Below are 18327 nucleotides of genomic sequence, written 5' to 3' on the forward strand. Positions count from 1 at the left end.
AAGGAGTTTTTTTGTGGACTTCGAAGACAAAACACTTAGTTATTACTAAACAACCACAAAATTAAAATTCCATTTGCAAATACAGGTGCTAGAGTAAAGGAATTTGCTGTGACGGGCGTATATTGTGACATTCTTGCACTCTTGTTATTTTACTGTCAAATCGCCGAATAGTGGAGCACGCTGTCTTGCAGACAGCTCTTGTTTTTATTTATGTTCATTAAATATTATTTTTGTCACATATCTTCTCGTTGAATTTGCAGTCTGGATCATGCTTTAAATTTCATTGAGAACGTCATTGATCGCCGAAAGAATTATGTCAATCAAGATGTCCTGACGTAATGGAATCGTGCCACCTATTATTTACTGTATCTCGCACATGAGTAGATGTCGATAAAATCCGTGGAGACCGATTGATTCTTCCATTTTCCCGCCAACCAGCACATGAAGTTTATAATGCATTGACCTAGAACACGTGAATATTCCGTGTGTTTCCGTAATTAATTTTCGTTGAAGGAAACTAAATAATGATAAACATTGAATTTATTAATTAATTAATTAATTAATATCGCATGTGCAGATCCATCCCGTTGTTGTTAGATGGAGTCCTCTGTGTTACGATATCATTTTGTATTTCATCTGTGAACTTAACAGATGGGAAAATTGTCACGCTTTAATATCATGTTTTCGTGCAATTTCATGAAAAACTACTCTACTATTCAACATTAATATTCGTCTTCATGCATAATAGTTCTGCAAAACGAAATGTTGACTAAAATCTTCACGAGTCGGACAAGTGTTTTGTTCAATAAACGGACAACGTACACGAAGAAAAATACAGGTAATATGGATACAATTACATTACATAGAATTAAAATTGGTCTGAGCAGAATTCGAACCCATGGTGACGTGCGTAAAAGCTGAAGAGCTTACCACTACGCCAGCTTGCCATTGGTTCACAAATTTATATAGACGTTTTCGGACAATAATTTCGTAATCTAATGGCAGTTTCGCATACACACCAAAAGTGAACAGGGAAAAGAAATAGAATGCATTGCTGCTAACGAGAGTTCCAGAAATGAAAACAGAGCTGAAACGAAAACGTGCTTGAATTGAGAACAAATTCTCTGTATGGAGAACCACTGTGGAGAACACTAGTTGAATTCTTCTTTGCCCATACAAATACAATGTAGTAAAACAATTGTACAGAATCCTCGTGATTCACATGTTTATAAATCACATGTACCCATTTCATTAACCGAAGGCGACGTAGTGCCTTTTGTATCAGTAACATATCATCGTCATCCATAGACACAGGAATTTCTTCTATATATTTGTGAAGGCACAGCCGATTCCGAAAGGTTCTTATAAGAAAATATATAGGTCGCTAGGAAACCTCGTATCATAATGATCCCCGGCAGTCCTCTATTAAGTAGTTAACTTGCTGACTGCAGTTTTTACACTCATTTTCTTTGCAAAGCTGTGGCACGAAATTGTTAGCCCAAGGTATTTAAGCTGTTGCGCACGTGTTTTGTCTGTTTTTCTGCCGAATTGTTTGGTTACATTGCCAAAATCAATAAGGATATGCATCAGTGCAAAGTTAATTCTAAAGATCGCAAACATCCTTTTTAGCTCGACTATTCAAAGAATAGTAGAGCTATTGGACTTGCCCGTGTGTTCGCATCCCGATTTGGTTAAGTTTTTGTATGTAAACTGGTATCTCAGTAACCGCTTGTGGGAATGGATTGAAACTTCACATACTTATTCACTGTGATAAACTGACTTACATTGCACAGGTTCCATAACTCTATTTTACTTTTTTACAAAATTATGCCCCTTTTTTGACTTAGAAATTTTTGGTTAAGGTTTTGTATGTAAGCTGGTATCTCAGTACCCACTAATAGGAATCGATTGAAACTTCACACACTTGTTCACTATCATGATCTGACATGCACTAAGCAGGTCCCATTACTCTACTCTTGTTTTTTTTTTAAATTATGCCCCTTTTTCCACTTAGCATTTTTTGGTTAAGTTTTTGTATGTAAGCTGGTATCTCAGTATCCACTAATGGGAATAAATTGAAACTTCACATACTTGTTCACTGTTATGATCTGACATGTAATGCACAGGTTCCATAACTCTACTTTGCATTTTTAAAAAATTATGCCCCTTTTTTGACTTAGAAGTTTTTTGGTTAAGGTTTTGTATGTAAGCTGGTATCTCAGTATCCACTAATGGGAATAAATTGAAACTTCACACACTTGTCCACTGTGATGATCTGACATGCAATGCACAGGTTCCATAACCCTGTTTTGCATTTTTACAAGATTATGCCCCTTTTTTGACCTTTGTTTTCATTCAATTGACAAGGCTGTTGTATAGTCGAGCCTTGCTGTCCTCCGACAGCTCTTGTTATTTTAATATTTATACAAAGAAAACATTATATTTCCATGATAAAATACAAATTGATTTGCAAGGTGAACTTTTCTGTTAGTTTGTCGCCAGATTAAAGCAAATGATAGGTAGCCCTGCAACTTTTTTTTTTTACTTTAAATTACAATGTATTACTGACAAAGTCAGCTGTTTTACGATGTTGTAAAAAAATATTATGAGACTTGTGAAATACTTGTTATCGTTTCCGAAGCATAACTGTCTTATTATTTTCTGTTATTCTTTAAGTAGTATGTGGCCAAAATGATCATAATGTTTGTTTTAGCCATTTAATAAAAGTGTTCGAAAATATGTTTACTAAAACATGTACTGCACAGTATCATCATTAGAAATGACAAGCCTTGTCGGAGTCAGGACATGCCGATCATACATGTATGTTTTAAAATAAAAATGCCCTTGACTCAACAGGATTTTCCAAAAACATATTGCTAGATCCATATATATCGTCTATATATTTTCGTAGGCAGACTTTCCGAATATTTGGTTGAACATGGGCGCAAGTTGTAAAGAGCCAGTCTGAACGAATGAAAACACGTAAATGTCGGCCCATTTTAAACGCCATAATGGACTTCCAAATGGAACGGGAAGCAGACGTCTCATTAATTATTTTGGCGGGAAAACTGCACGTGCTTTCCATGATGCTACTCTGGTATTGACTGCGAATTTACAGTTTATTTGCGTTATAATTTTGTATTAAATATCGGACCATCTTATACGCCATAATGGATTTCCAAATGAAACAGGAAGCAGACGTTTCTTCAATTACTTTGGTTGGAAAACTGCATGTGCCTTCCATGATGACCGCGTGTTTACAGAAAATTTAGTAGATCTATATGCGTTATATTTTCGTGTCAGCAGCTATGATGAAATTTTACTGGAATTGTAAACAAAATATTCTAGATCTACAACCAAATGAAAATGCATGCTTCAGAGCTTGAATTTATTTCGTTTCTGTAGGCCAGCGGCTGTTTCTGAAATGGTTGAGTTTATATTTTTCATTCAAGTTTTTAATATTTCATTGATGTGTTCAGTTTCCAAAAAGAAAGGATGTTAATGTTTAAACAGCAACAGGCTGATAATGACGATTCTTTCACTTATTTTGAAAAAAAAATTAAAATTACCGACACAGTCCTTGAAGTACTGGGTCGGAAGCGGCAAACGAAGATATTAAGGGTGGCCTGACCAATTCTGCCATTTTAGAAGTGATGTTTTACTCTGAAATGTTTACTGATTCTCAACAGATATGGATTATCTGGTAGTGATGTACTGGACAACGTAGCTTATGCTAGAGCTTACAACAGTGACCACCAATCTCAACTCTTGATACAAGCTGCAGCAATGATGGCAGAATCAAGGTAATGTTACTTGTCAAGCTGCAGCAATGATAGCAGAATCAAGGTAATGTTACTTGTCAAGCTGCAGCAATGATGACAGAATCAAGGTAATGTTACTTGTCAGACTGCAGCAGTGATTGCAGAATCAAGGTAATGTTACTTGTCAAGCTGCAGCAATGATAGCAGAATCAAGGTAATGTTACTTGTCAAGCTGCAGCAATGATGGCAGAATCAAGGTAATGTTACTTGTCAAGCTGCAGCAATGATAGCAGAATCAAGGTGATATTACTTGTCAAGCTGCAGCAATGATGACAGAATCAAGGTAATGTTACTTGTCAGACTGCAGCAGTGATTGCAGAATCAATGTAATGTTAGTTGTCAAGCTGCAGTCATGATGGTTGAATCAAGGTAATGTTACTTGTCAAGCTGCAGCAGTGATGGCAGAATCAAGATAAGGCTATTTGTCAAGCTGCAGCCATGATGGTAGAATCAGTGTAATGTTAGTTGTCAAGCTGCGTCAGAAGTTGTAAAAACAGAAATAAAGTTAGTTGTCAGTCTGCAGCCATGATGACAGAATCAAGGTATGATTAGTTATAAAGCTGCAGCCTTGATTGCAGAATTAAGGTAAGGTAAGTAGTCAAGCTGTAGTCATGATGGCAGAATCAAAGTAAGGTAAGTAGTCAGGCTGTAGTCATGATGGCAGATATAAGGTAAGGTCTGTAGTCATGATGGCAGAATCAAGGTAAGGTAAGTAGTCAAGCTGTAGTTGTGATGGCAAAATCAAGGTAAGGTAAGTAGTCAAGCTGTAGTCATGATGCCAGAATCAAGGTAAGTTAAGTAGTCAAGCTGTAGTTATGATGGCAGAATCAAGGTAAGGTAAGTAGTCAAGCTGTAGTCATGATGGCAGAATCAAGGTAAGGTAAGTAGTCAAGCTGTAGTCATGATGGCAGAATCAAGGTAAGGTAAGTAGTCTAGCTGTAGTCGTGATGGCAGAATCAAGGTAAGGTAAGTAGTCAAGCTGTAGCCACAATAAAGTTAAGTAGTCAAGCTACAGTCAAGATGGCAGAATCAAGGTAAGTAGTCAAGTAATTACAGTAATATTAGTTGTCAATCTGCAATCATGATGATAGAATCAACACAACATTAGTTGTCAGGCTGTACTCATAATGATAGAATCATGGTAATATGTTGTCAATCTTCAATCATGATGATAGAATCACAGTAATGTTAGTTGTCAATCTGCAGTCATGATGATAGAATCATGTTAATATTAGTTGTCAAGCTACATTCATGATAGAATCACGGTAATGTTAGTTGTCAATCTGCAGTCATGATGATAGAATCACGGTAATATAACTTGTCAGTCTGCAGTCATGATGATTGAATCATGTTAATATTAGTTGTCAGGCTGCAGTCATAATGATAGAATCAAGGTAATATTAGTTGTCATTCTGCAGTCATGATGATAGAATGACGGTAATATTAGTTGCAAGCTGCAGTCATAATGATAGAATCACCATAATATAAGTTGTCAAGCTGCAGTCATGATGATAGAATCACCGTAATATTAGTTGTCAAGCTGCAGTCATAATGATAGAATCACCATAATATTCGTTGTCAAGCTGCAGTCATGATGATAGAATCACCGTAATATTAGTTGTCAAGCTGCAGTCATGATGATAGAATCGAGGTAATATAAGTTGTCAAGCTGCAGTCATGATGATAGAATCACGGTAATGTTAGTTGTCAATCTGCACTCATGATGATAGAATCACGGTAATGTTAGTTGTCAAGCTGCAGTCATGATGATAGAATCGAGGTAATATAAGTTGTCAAGCTGCAGTCATGATGATAGAATCACGGTAATGTTAGTTGTCAATCTGCACTCATGATGATAGAATCACGGTAATGTTAGTTGTCAATCTGCAGTCATGATGATAGAATCACGGTAATATAAGTTGTCAATCTGCAGTCATGATGATAGAATCACGGTAATGTTAGTTGTCAAGCTGCAGTCATAATGATAGAATCACGATAATATAAGTTGTCAAGCTGCAGTCATGATGAAAGAATCACGGTAATGTTAGTTGTCAATCTGCACTCATGATGATAGAATCACGGTAATATAAGTTGCCAATCTGCACTCATGATGATAGAATCACGGTAATATTAGTTGTCAAGCTGCAGTCATGATGATAGAATCACGGTAATATGAGTTGTCAATCTGCACTCATGATGATAGAATCACGGTAATGTTAGTTGTCAATCTGCAGTCATGATGATAGAATCACGGTAATATAAGTTGTCAATCTGCAGTCATGATGATAGAATCATGGTAATATTAGTTGTCAAGCTACAGTCATAATGATAGAATCAATATTAGTTGTCAGTCTGCAGTCATGATGATAGAATCACGGTAATATTAGTTGTCAGTCTGCAGTCATGATGATAGAATCACGGTAATATAAGTTGTCAATCTGCAATCATGATGATAGAATCATGGTAATATTAGTTGTCAAGCTGCAGTCATAATGATAGAATCAATATTAGTTGTCAGTCTGCAGTCATGATGATAGAATCACGGTAATATTAGTTGTCAGTCTGCAGTCATGATGATAGAATCACGGTAATATTAGTTGTCAAGCTGCAGTCATGATGATAGAATCGCGGTAATATAAGTTGTCAAGCTGCAGTCGTGATGATAGAATCACAGTAATGTTAGCTGTCAGTCTGCAGTCATGATGATAGAATCACAGTAACATAAGTTGTTAATCTGCAGTCATGATGATAGAATCATGGTAATATTAGTTGTCAAGCTGCAGTCATAATGATAAAATCAATATTAGTTGTCAGTCTGCAGTCATGATGATAGAATCACGGTAATATTTGTTGTCAAGCTGCAGTCATGATGATAGAATCGAGGTAATATAAGTTGACAAGCTGCAGTCATGATGATAGAATCACGGTAATGTTAGTTGTCAGTCTGCAGTCATAATGATAGAATCACAGTAACATAAGTTATCAATCTGCAGTCATGATGATAGAATCACGGTAATGTTAGTTTTCAGTCTGCAGTCATGATGATAGAATCACTGTAATGTTAGTTGTCAAGCTGCAGTCATGATGATAGAATCACAGTAACATAAGTTATCAATCTGCAGTCATGATGATAGAATCACGGTAATGTTAGTTTTCAGTCTGCAGTCATGATGATAGAATCACGGTAATATAAGTTGTCAAGCTGCAATCATGATGATAGAATCAAGGTAATGTTAGTTGTCAGTCTGCAGTCATAATGATAGAATCACAGTAACATAAGTTATCAATCTGCAGTCATGATGATAGAATCACGGTAATGTTAGTTTTCAGTCTGCAGTCATGATAATAGAATCACGGTAATGTTAGTTGTCAAGCTGCAGTCATGATGATAGAATCACAGTAACATAAGTTATCAATCTGCAGTCATGATGATAGAATCACGGTAATGTTAGTTTTCAGTCTGCAGTCATGATGATAGAATCATGGTAATATTAGTTGTCAAGCTGCAGTCATGATGATAGAATCACGGTAACGTTAGTTGTCAGTCTGCAGTCATAATGATAGAATCACAGTAACATAAGTTATAAATCTGCAGTCATGATGATAGAATCACGGTAATGTTAGTTTTCAGTCTGCAGTCATGATGATAGAATCACGGTAATGTTAGTTGTCAGTCTGCAGTCATGATGATAGAATCACAGTAACATAAGTTATCAATCTGCAGTCATGATGATAGAATCACGGTAATGTTAGTTTTCAGTCTGCAGTCATGATGATAGAATCACAGTAACATAAGTTGTCAATCTGCAGTCATGATGATAGAATCACGGTAATATTAGTTGTCAGGCTGCAGTCATGATGATAGAATCACGGTAATGTTAGTTTTCAGTCTGCAGTCATGATAGAATGGAGGTAATACTGTAAAATCATTTAAGTTCGTGGGCATGAAATTTCGTGGTTTTTGTCAAAACAGCAATTTCGTGGGGATATGAATTCGTTCTGAACATAAAATGAATGGGAAGTTTACTTGTTCTTTGGGATTAAATTTCGTGTATTGACTCAACCACGAAATCCATGAAAATTAGTCCCCAACGAATATTAATGATTCCACAGTATAAGTTGTCAAGCTGCAGTCATGATAGAATCACGGTAATATAAGTTGTCAATCTGCAGTCATGATGATAGAATCACGGTAATATTAGTTGTCAGGCTGCAGTCATAATGATAGAATCAAGGTAATATTAGTTGTCAATCTGCAGTCATGATGATAGAATCACAGTAATATTAGTTGTCAGGCTGCAGTAATAATGATAGAATCAAAGTAATATTAGTTGTCAGTCTGTAGCCATGATGATAGAATCACAGTAATATTAGTTGTCAATCTGCAGTCATAATGATAGAATCACGGTAATGTTAGTTGTCGAACTGCAGTCATGATGATAGAATCAAGGTTCAAGCTGCAGTCATGATGATTGAATCACGGTAATGTTAGTTGTCAAGCTGCAGTCATGATGATAGAATCAAGGTTATATTAGTTGTCAAGCTGCGGTCATGATGATAGAATCACGGTAATATTAGTTGTCAGGCTGCAGTCATGAGGATAGAATCAAGATAATGTTAGTTGTCAAGCTGCAGTCATGATGATAGAATCACAGTAATGTTAGTTGTCAAGCTGCAGTCTTGAGGGTAGAATCAAGGTAATGTTAGTTGTCAGGCTGCAGTCATGATGATAGAATCAAAGTAATATAAGTTGTCAAGCTGCAGTCATGATGGTAGAACCAAGGTAATGTTAGTTGTCAAGCTGCAGCCATCATTGCAGAAGCTGGGTAAGTTGTTAGGCTGCAGTCATGATGATAGAGTCATGGTAATGTTAGTTGTCAAACTGCAGCCATTTTAACAGAATTATTGTTAGAGCCCTCTGCCATCACAAAGCATTTTAGCATCCGATATATGGGTGAGATATATTGATTTTGTGCTGTCTGTCAATTTTGTCGGTCTGACACAAAAGTTTGTCTGGACAACTTCCCTAAAACAACTGGTGGGGTTTCAACAAAACTTTGCAGAAAGGTTTAGTACCGCGGTTACTTACATGTTTTTTTGGCAGTTTCTAATTGACGACACTGTAATGGGGTTATAGCCCCATAAAAGTCATTCTTAGATAAAGTCTGTGCAAGCTGTCTTACAATATATTTGAAATGATAATATCTGTTATATAGGATGGTACTAAATATTGCAGGTAATATATATTTATATTTTACATGACTGTATGGTCTAGCACAGCTTATTCTTTTGAGAAAGCTTCTTGAATTTGTCACATTTATTTTGCTAATATTATAGAGATAGTACTTTATTTTTTCTGATCATAGATATGAAGTTAAAAAGCTTTGAAATGCAAGCAAATGGCCATATATTTCTCAGTATTTTAACCAGAAGTGTATAGTTACGAGCATTTAAAGTTTTCATAAAAAAGAAAATTTTGTGATCAAGGAAATGTAACTCTTCTTGAAGATGGAGAGCAGAAACATCAAAGGGACATAATATATTGGATATTTATGCCCCCTTCGAAGGAGGAGTATATTGGTTTGCAGCTGTTGGTCGGCCTGTCTGTCTGTCCGTAGACCAATCGGTTTCCGGATGATAACTCAAGAACGCTTAAGCCTAGGATCATGAAAGTTGATAGGGAGGTTGGTCATGACCAGCAGATGACCCTAATGATTTTGAGGCTAATAGGTCAAAGGTCAAGGTCACTGTGACCCAGAACAGTTTAACGGTTTCGGATGATATCTTAAGAACGCTTGGGCCTAGGATCATAAAAGTTGATAGGGAGGTTGGCCATTACCAGCAGATGACCCCCATTGATTTTGAGGCCAGTAGGTCAAAGGTCAAGGTCACAGTGACCCGGAACAGTTAAACGGTTTCTGGATGATAACTCAAGAATGCTTGGGCCTAGGGTCATGAAAGTTAATCCAGAGATTGGTCATGACCAGCAGATGACCCTTATTGATTTTGAGGTCAGTAGGTCAAAGGTCAAGGTCACAGTGACTCGTAACAGTTAAACTGTTTCCAGACGGTAACTTGAGAACGCTTGGGCCTAGGATCTCGAAACTTAATAGGGAGGTTGATCATGACCAGCGGATGACCCTATTGGTTTTGAGGTCAGTAGGTCAAAGATCAAGGTCACATTGACCCAGAACATTTAAACCGTTTCCGGACGATAACTTGAGAACGCTTGGGCCTAGGATCTCGAAACTTAATAGGGAGGTTGATCGTGACCAGCAGATGATCCCAATTGATTTTGAATTCTGTAGGTAAAAGGTCAAGGTCGCAATGACCCGGAACAGTTAAATCGTTTCTGGATGATAATTTGAAAACGCTTGGGCGTAGGATCACGAAACTTAATAGGTAGGTTCATCATGACCGCAGATGACCACTATTAATTTTTAGATCAAGGTCACATTGACCCAGAACAGAAGAACTTTTTTTTTGCCAAATAACTAGAGAATGCTTTGGTCTAAGATTTGATACGGAGGTCACTTATGACTGGTAAGTGACCCATAATTATTGATTTGAGGTCAGTATGTTAAACGTCCAGTGCACAGTGACCAAATAATTTCTGTTCCTTGTGCAGTCACTGAATGCATCAAGGGGGCATTTCGTGTTCTACAAGCTCTTCGATCCCAGGCTGCATCGTACCAAAGACGTAAAAAATGCTACTAGTAGCTTCCTTGCTTGGCGCTCAGCATTAAGAGGATAGTGCTAGGACTGGTCAGCACTGTGTCAGTATAAGGTGACTAGGTGGGATTTCATATTACGTGTCTGCGGCGTGATATTCCAGTGAGGCAGCACTATAAAGTAGGGCATTGTGCTCACTGCTACAAGTAGACACTGGCAATTTTCGTATAAAGAAAAAATGTAATATAATTTTGCCAACATTTTTATCAGTCAAAGCTGCCCAAATTTCTCTTGACATGTTTCTTAGAATATGAACTTACTAACTGGTTGTACCAGTGAAATATAATTTACACCGAATCTTTAATATTTGCCCTTTTAGCAGCATGCGAACGGCAAAGACAGCGAGCTTTGTCCAAATTTAAGCAATAACTTTACAAGTTTTGAGAGGAATTCAATTGAAAGGAAATTACAGTTAAAAACTAAATACCTTTCTGCAACACAGGAAGTCATTAGCATTCACTGTCAATCACTGTTATGACTATGATCGACTGTTATTCATTCATTTCAATGATTCATAGACATAGACCGTTGTTTGCATTTTTACTCGTAACTGGTACACTTGTAAAAACCACTATATTTGCAAAAATCGGTGTACGCGAAGAACTCTTGTATGGTCGCTAAATATTACTCAGCCTTCAAGTCCATATCTTTAACTTGAAATATAGAAGCATTGCAAAACTAATAGCATGAAGTTTGCTCATGTAAGAAAAAATTGTAACAAGCTTTATACTGCAAATACAATCAACCTGATGAAAAACCTCATTACCTGTATATGGCCTTGCCCTGCTGTATCTGCAAATAAATTGTTTCAGTATAAAAAAATCTTCAATTCCTATGTAAAACAAATCAGGTTTAATGTAAATGGAATGTCAGATATATATTGATCTGTCAGAATAATTATTAATGAAGTGATCTTCATATCTGAACTTTATGATTCCTTCTTCTATAATTATGTGATACATGTATGTATACAGTCGTCATTGTATTAAGAGACCGCCCAAGGGACTGCTAAAAAGTGGTCTCTTAATGAATTTCAATCAGGTGGAGAGAAACGTTATTTTAACTGTTAATGTAACTGTATTTATTATGAACATACATATTTGTATATATATTTCAAAGTGTATACAGTCATGTATTGTCTCTGTTTTATACAATAAAATCATCGCCATTATCATCATCAGTCATCACCAACATCAAAACATACTCGCTAATTACACAGGTGAAGTAATGCCCGGCAGGAATTTGGTACCTGGTTGCTTTATAGTACTTTTATCGAATATTTTACCGGTCGGGACTACATTAATGTGGTCGCTAGTCATTTAATAAAAAAACGTTTAATGGAATGAATTCTTGTACTAAAAACGTCCGGGAGGGATTTTGACCGGTCGTTTAATAAAAAAGTCACTTAATAGAGGTGGCCGCAAGTACGATGTCGACTGTATGTTCATGTTTGAAATTCCATGACCTGTGTTTTAAAAGATACTTCATCTGTTAATTGATTTTAATTGCAGGTATGCTCTGTTGATAGTAGATAGTGCTACAGCTTTGTACAGAACAGATTACTCCGGGAGAGGCGAACTGTCTGCTAGACAAATGCATCTTGCCAGGTTTCTCAGAATGTTGTTACGACTAGCTGATGAGGTAAAGTTTTTTACTCACCTGAGCTTGTTTAAACCAATTTTGTGCTCCCAACATTTTTAGTTCATCTGAGCAATGCTCAGGTGAGTTTTTATGATCGCTCAATGTCCAGCGTCTGTCTGTCAACATTTAGCTTGTGTATGCGATAAGGCTGTATTTTTCAACTGATCTTCATGAAATTTTGTCAGAACAATAACCTTGATGAAATCTAGGCCAGTTTCGAAAATGGGTCATCTGGGGTCAAAAACTAGGTCACTAGGTCAAATCAAAGAAAAACCTTGTGTATGCAATAGAGGCTGTATTTTTCAACTGATCTTCATGAATTTTGGTCAGAATGATTACCTAGTAACCTTGATGAAATCTAGGTCGAGTTTGAAAATTGTTTATCTGGGGTCAAAAACTAGGTCACTAGGTCAAATCAAAGAAAAACCTTGTGTATGCGATAGAGGCTGTATTTTTCAACTTATCTTCATGAAATTTTGTCAGAATGATTGCCTTGATGAAATCTAGGTCGAATTCGAATATGGGTCATCTGGGGTCAAAAACTAGGTCACTAGGTCAAATCAAAGAAAAACGTTGTGTATGTGATAGAGGCTGTATTTTTCAATTGATCTTCATGAAATTTAGTCAGGATGATGGCCTCGATGAAATCTCGGTCAGATCGGTCATCTAGGATCAAAAAGTAGGTCACTAGGTCAAATCAAAGACAAACCTTGTGTATGCGATAGAGGCTGTATTTTCAATTGATTTTCATGAAATTTGGTCAGAATGATTGCCTTGATGAAATCTAGGTCGAGTTTGAATATGGGTCATCTGGGGTCAAAAACTAGGTCACTAGGTCAAATCAAAGAAAAACCTTGTGTATGCGATAGAGGCTGTATTTTTCAATTGATCTTCATGAAATTTGGTCAGAATGATTGCCTTGATGAAATCTAGGTCAAGTTCGAATATGGGTCATCTGGGATAAAAAAAAACTAGGTTACTAGGTCAAATAAAAAAGCCTTGTGTTTGTGATAGAGGCTGTATTCAATTGATCTTTATAAAATTATGTCATATTGATTGCCTTGATGAAATCTAGGTCATGTTTGAATATGGGTCAGCTGCAGTCAAAAACTAGGTCAAATCAAAGGAAAACCTTGTGTATGCAATAGAGACTGAATATGGGTCATCTCTGGTCAAAAAGTAGGTCACTAGGTTAAATCAAAGAAAAACCTTGTGTATGCGATAGAGACTGTATTTTTCAATTGATCTTCGTGAAATTTGGTCAGAATGATTGCCTTGATAAAATCTAGGTCAAGTTCGAATATGGGTCATCTGGGGTCAAAAACTAGGTCACTAGGTCATATCTAAGAAAAAGTTGCTTAAACTCAAGAGACCACGTTTTTGGTCCAATCTTAATGAAAATTGGCCAGAATATTTGTTTCCATGAAATCACTAGATCAAACATGTTTACACTGTTATGGTGTGTTTCTCAGGCGAGCGACCTAGGGCCATCTTGGCCCTCTTGTTTTGTGAGGTTAGGGGTTGGGGCCACTAATGTTTTAAATTGGTATCAATGATTTTAAGCAAAATAATGACTACTGCACATTTTTAGCTACGCTGCAGGGGTGAGCACACATTGTCATAAGTCAAATCCTTCAACATTTTCTTCAAAAAGCATTATTTTCTCTGACATCATTTGATTGAAGTAGGCGGAATTTGGCTTGGTCCTGTTTCAAAGGTGTTCAAGTTGAAAATAGAAAAGTGGCCGATTGGTTACGGTTGCTGACTTTGAATCAGTTGCCACTCTTTGATGTGGGGTGGAGTAGAATTCTTCATTGGAGGAAACTAACAGGCTTATGGAAGGTTTGAGGTTCTACCCAGGTGCCCATCCCTGCCAGAAATAATGCTCCGAGGGGCACCTGGGGTCTGCCCCCATCATCTAAAGCTCAAAAAGTTTGACCTACATTGTATAGATGTGATTCTAAACTCAACTAAAAGAAAGAAAAAAATAGATAAATCATTTGAAAACAAACCCTTTACCACTGAGGGCTGTTCCAGGAAAAAAGGCCTGGGGGGTTAGGAACGAGTACCTTTTTTTTTTCTCTAGGTGGGGGGTATTTTTGGTATTTAAATTTCCTTGGTTGGGGGTGTAATTGGTATTTTAATTCTGTTGGTGGGGGGTATTTTGCACACTAAAACATATAAAAATGTTTCTTGAGATTTTCTATGTGAGTATATTTTTATCACGGACAATAATGCGAATTTGATACTTATTAATTTGATCAACGTTTTCTTACGCTCAGGGAAAAATGCCGGTATACGGTACACGAAACGGTACAGTTGTGATGATAGCCTCTCTGTAGCAATCTGCTTCTATCTCTTACTCTTATACTAGGTAATGTCTAATTATCATATTGTGTACATCATGCATGTTGAACAATAAAAAAATCATTTATAAATATTAACAATAAATGTTCCAATCACAGAGAATTTTTTTTTTTTGTTATTTTTGCAGCTGATCAAAGGCTGTTTCCCCTTGCCAAAAATAGCTAATATTTTTCCCTAAAAATGGGTTTATTTTCCCCTAAAGAAAGTCTCATTTTCATTATGACGTCCTTAGAACCCCAGTTGTGAAACATCACCATGTTGTAGGTGTCAGAATACTGTTTTAGAATATAAATAATGGCAAAATGTACCTGATGGTGAAATAAGTAGGTTGAATTCAACAACACATCAATGCAATTACTTTGTCATACATGTCAAGAAATTATGTTTGATATCTTTTATTGACGTTATATTCATAAAATGAATTTATTTACATAGTTATTGACATGTAAAAAATACAAATGAAAACATCTTGACTGCAAAATTCACACAGATCCAATAATTAAAATTATGTGGGTAGGGGGTATCAAAGCAATAAAAATTCTGTTGGTGGTCCCCCAAAAACAATTAAAATTCTATAGGTGGTCCCCTAAAAATTGGAGCTCGTTCCTACCCCCCAGGCCTTTTTTCCTGGAACAGCCCTGATCCAATTTTGAAATTGTCGCAACCAAATTTTCCTTGAATGGCCGTTGACCACAACAGTTTGAATAACTTTGCTTCATTAAAGTGCTGCTCTGGGATGTCTTCACCTCACTGTGTGTATATTGTTAGAGCTTCAGAAAAAATTCTTTTCACAACTTCAGAATAATTTGATCCTCAACCAAGATTGTTCAAATTATTTAGACTTCTGATTAATCTCCCTTTCGGTTGAAAAAAAGTGGCAGGGGATATGGCTGTGCCTCAGACTATTCTAGCATCTACCTGCTTACCTCAGTAGGGAGAGTGCAGGTCTATGGATCATGGGGTTGTGAGTTCTATCCCTGAGCAAGGCATATGTTCTCTGTGACGAGGGATAAAAGACATGTCTGAAACAATTTGTCCTCCATCTCTGATAGATCATGGAATGATGATACTTAAATGGGAAGAACATGTTAGTACAGATACAGGAACACTGGTTAGATTAACTGGCCACCGTTACATAACTGAAATACTGTTGTAAAACAGCAAGAAACACAAAACAAACAGACTACCCTATTAACTTTAGAATCTCAGATCAGCAAGTTCATGATTCAGTGAAATATGAGCCGCGCCATGAGAAAACCAAAATAGTGGCTTTGCGACCAGCATGTATCCAGACGAGCCTGCACATCCGCGCAGTCTGGTCAGGATCCATGCTGTTCGCTAACGGTTTCTCTAATTGCAATAGGCTTTGAAAGCGAACAGCATGGATCCTGACCAGACTGCGTGGATGTGCAGGCTGGTCTGGATCCATGCTGGTCGTAATGCCAATATGTTGGTTTTCTCATGGCACGGCTCGTATATTGTTTCTAAACCTGAAACTGAATTTTATACGAACAATTTGATAAATTGGCATTTAGGAGTGCAAATTCGAAAAGGTTCTCAAACACAAACATTCAGTACACCAGAATTCAAACTAGTATCTGAATATCATTTAAAGGTGGTCAGTCACATTTAATCAACATTTAATGACATTTTTTACTTTTTGTATATTCTGATAGAGACTTATTTAAGGAACAAAAAGACCTATTACATAGAGTTAGATTCCTATTTGAAATGTATATTTTATTATTTTTATAAAATTTTGTAATTACTCCCCTTTGATATGAAAGTATGTAAATAGCTGGGTATTTCTGTTTATTTCTATACAATGTCTAGTTTTACATTTGCATTTGATAGACATATCAACTATTGAACAATCTGAACCAAAATGCAAGTTTTAAAGCTGTGTGTAGTTTCTGAATTCATTTATTTCCAATCTATCTTGGTTGCGCAACCAAGATAGGCAAAGGGAGGTAATAATAATTTTTCAAACTTGCGTTTCTAATGAATTCCATCTAAATACATTACATAAGTACTTTATACTTATGATAAAATAACTCTATCTTGGTTGGGCAACCAGGATAGGAAAATGAAATTTTAAAAATACCTCCAGTGAAAATCTAATTTGTATTAAGTGTTAAGTGAACATAAATGAGTGTAAATGATCAGATGCTAAAGTTTCGAACAAATCCGTTACATGGCCAAAATCTGATTATCCACCTTTAATGCAGGTTTTATTTTTTGTAACATTTCCAATTTGCAGTATTCCAAGATATTTCTAGGGCAGAAGAATATTTATTTATACAATCTGACTACTCCTGCCCACACTGACCTCGAAGCAGTGAGAATATTTTCTCAGTTCCCTGAATGCCATTTTGTGTTAAATGTCAAAAAAATGAATTCTGCTTTCGTAAGGATATTGGCACTTTAGCCAATATGCCTATGTAAATAATGTACTGCTGAAAGGTTATCAGTTATGTATGGAATATTTTTTATCCCCCGCTGATGAAATCGGGAGGGGGGTATTGAAATGGCGTTGTGCGTCCGTCCGTCCATCCGCAGCCATTTCTCAGTAACTAGCTTGAAATAAACATGAACCAACATACTGGGATGATGCCCGTCAAATTTTTTTTGGGATTGGTCAATTTCCCTTAGAGTTATTATGTCTCCCTACACACAGTGGTGTGGGAGACATATTGATTTACTCCAGTCTGTGTGTGTGTGTGTCTGTCACAAAGCTTGTCCGCACTCTAAGTCGAACATTTCTCATCCGATTTTCACCAAACTTGAACAAAATGTGTTTGACCATAAGACCTCGGCCAAGTTTGATAACTAGCCAAATCGGTCCAGTCGTCTTGGAGTTATGGCCCTTGAATTACCAAAAATCGGTCTTTTTACTCTTGTCCGCACTCTAATTCGAATATTTCTCATCCAATCTTCACCAAACTTGAACAAAATGTGTTTGACCATGAGACCTCGGCCAAGTTCAATAACTAGCCAAATCGGTCCAGGCATTTTGGAGTTACGGCCCTTGAATTATCGAAAAATCGACCTTTTTACTCTTGTCCGCACTCTAAGTCCAACATTTCTCATCCGATCTTCACCAAACTTGAACAAAATGTGTTTGACCATGAGACCTCGGCCAAGTTCGATAACTAGCCAAATCGGTCCAGGCATTTTAGAGTTACGGCCCTTGAATTACCGAAAAAATCCGTCTGTTTACTCTTGTCCGCTCTCTAAGTCGAACATTTCTCATCCGATTTTCACCAAACTTGAACAAAATGTGTTTGACCATAAGACCTCGGCCAAGTTTGATAACTAGCCAAATTGGTCCAGGCTACTTGGAGTTATGGCCCTTGAATTACCAAAAATCGATCTTTTTACTCTTGTCCGCACTCTAATTCGAATATTTCTCATCCAATCTTCACCAAACTTGAACAAAATGTGTTTGACCATGAGACCTCGGCCGAGTTCAATAACTAGCCAAATCGGTTACATTTTTTGTACTAAATACAGATTTGTTTTTCACTGTGATTGACTTACTAGCTTATATGAAGTACTGGCTTTGTATTTAGGGTCACTATTAATAAAAATAGAAGAAATTTTTAAGCATTTAGTATAACAAGATGACCTGTCCATTACAATATGTAATTACTTACTCGCAGGAAACAAACTTCCATGTCCTAACATGATGTAATAGGACATCAATGTCCTATGAACACATTCTAGTTTCTCATGAACTGTTTAATGGATCTTCATCAAAGTTGGT

The 18327-nt window shown here is 36.7% G+C and overlaps 1 protein-coding gene across 1 annotated transcript in view; it reads left to right on the forward strand.

Annotated features, from left to right (window-relative positions):
• Positions 1–18327, forward strand: part of LOC123526459 (DNA repair protein RAD51 homolog A) — a 65092-nt gene that overhangs the window by 32594 nt on the left and 14171 nt on the right. The window contains exons 7-8 of the mRNA XM_045305620.2: positions 3690–3803; positions 12065–12194. Coding sequence (XP_045161555.1) covers positions 3690–3803; positions 12065–12194 — 244 coding nt within the window. The remainder of the gene's footprint in view (positions 1–3689; positions 3804–12064; positions 12195–18327) is intronic.

This window comes from Mercenaria mercenaria, chromosome 1, assembly GCF_021730395.1.
Source record: "Mercenaria mercenaria strain notata chromosome 1, MADL_Memer_1, whole genome shotgun sequence".
NCBI classification, from domain to species: Eukaryota; Metazoa; Mollusca; class Bivalvia; order Venerida; family Veneridae; genus Mercenaria; species Mercenaria mercenaria.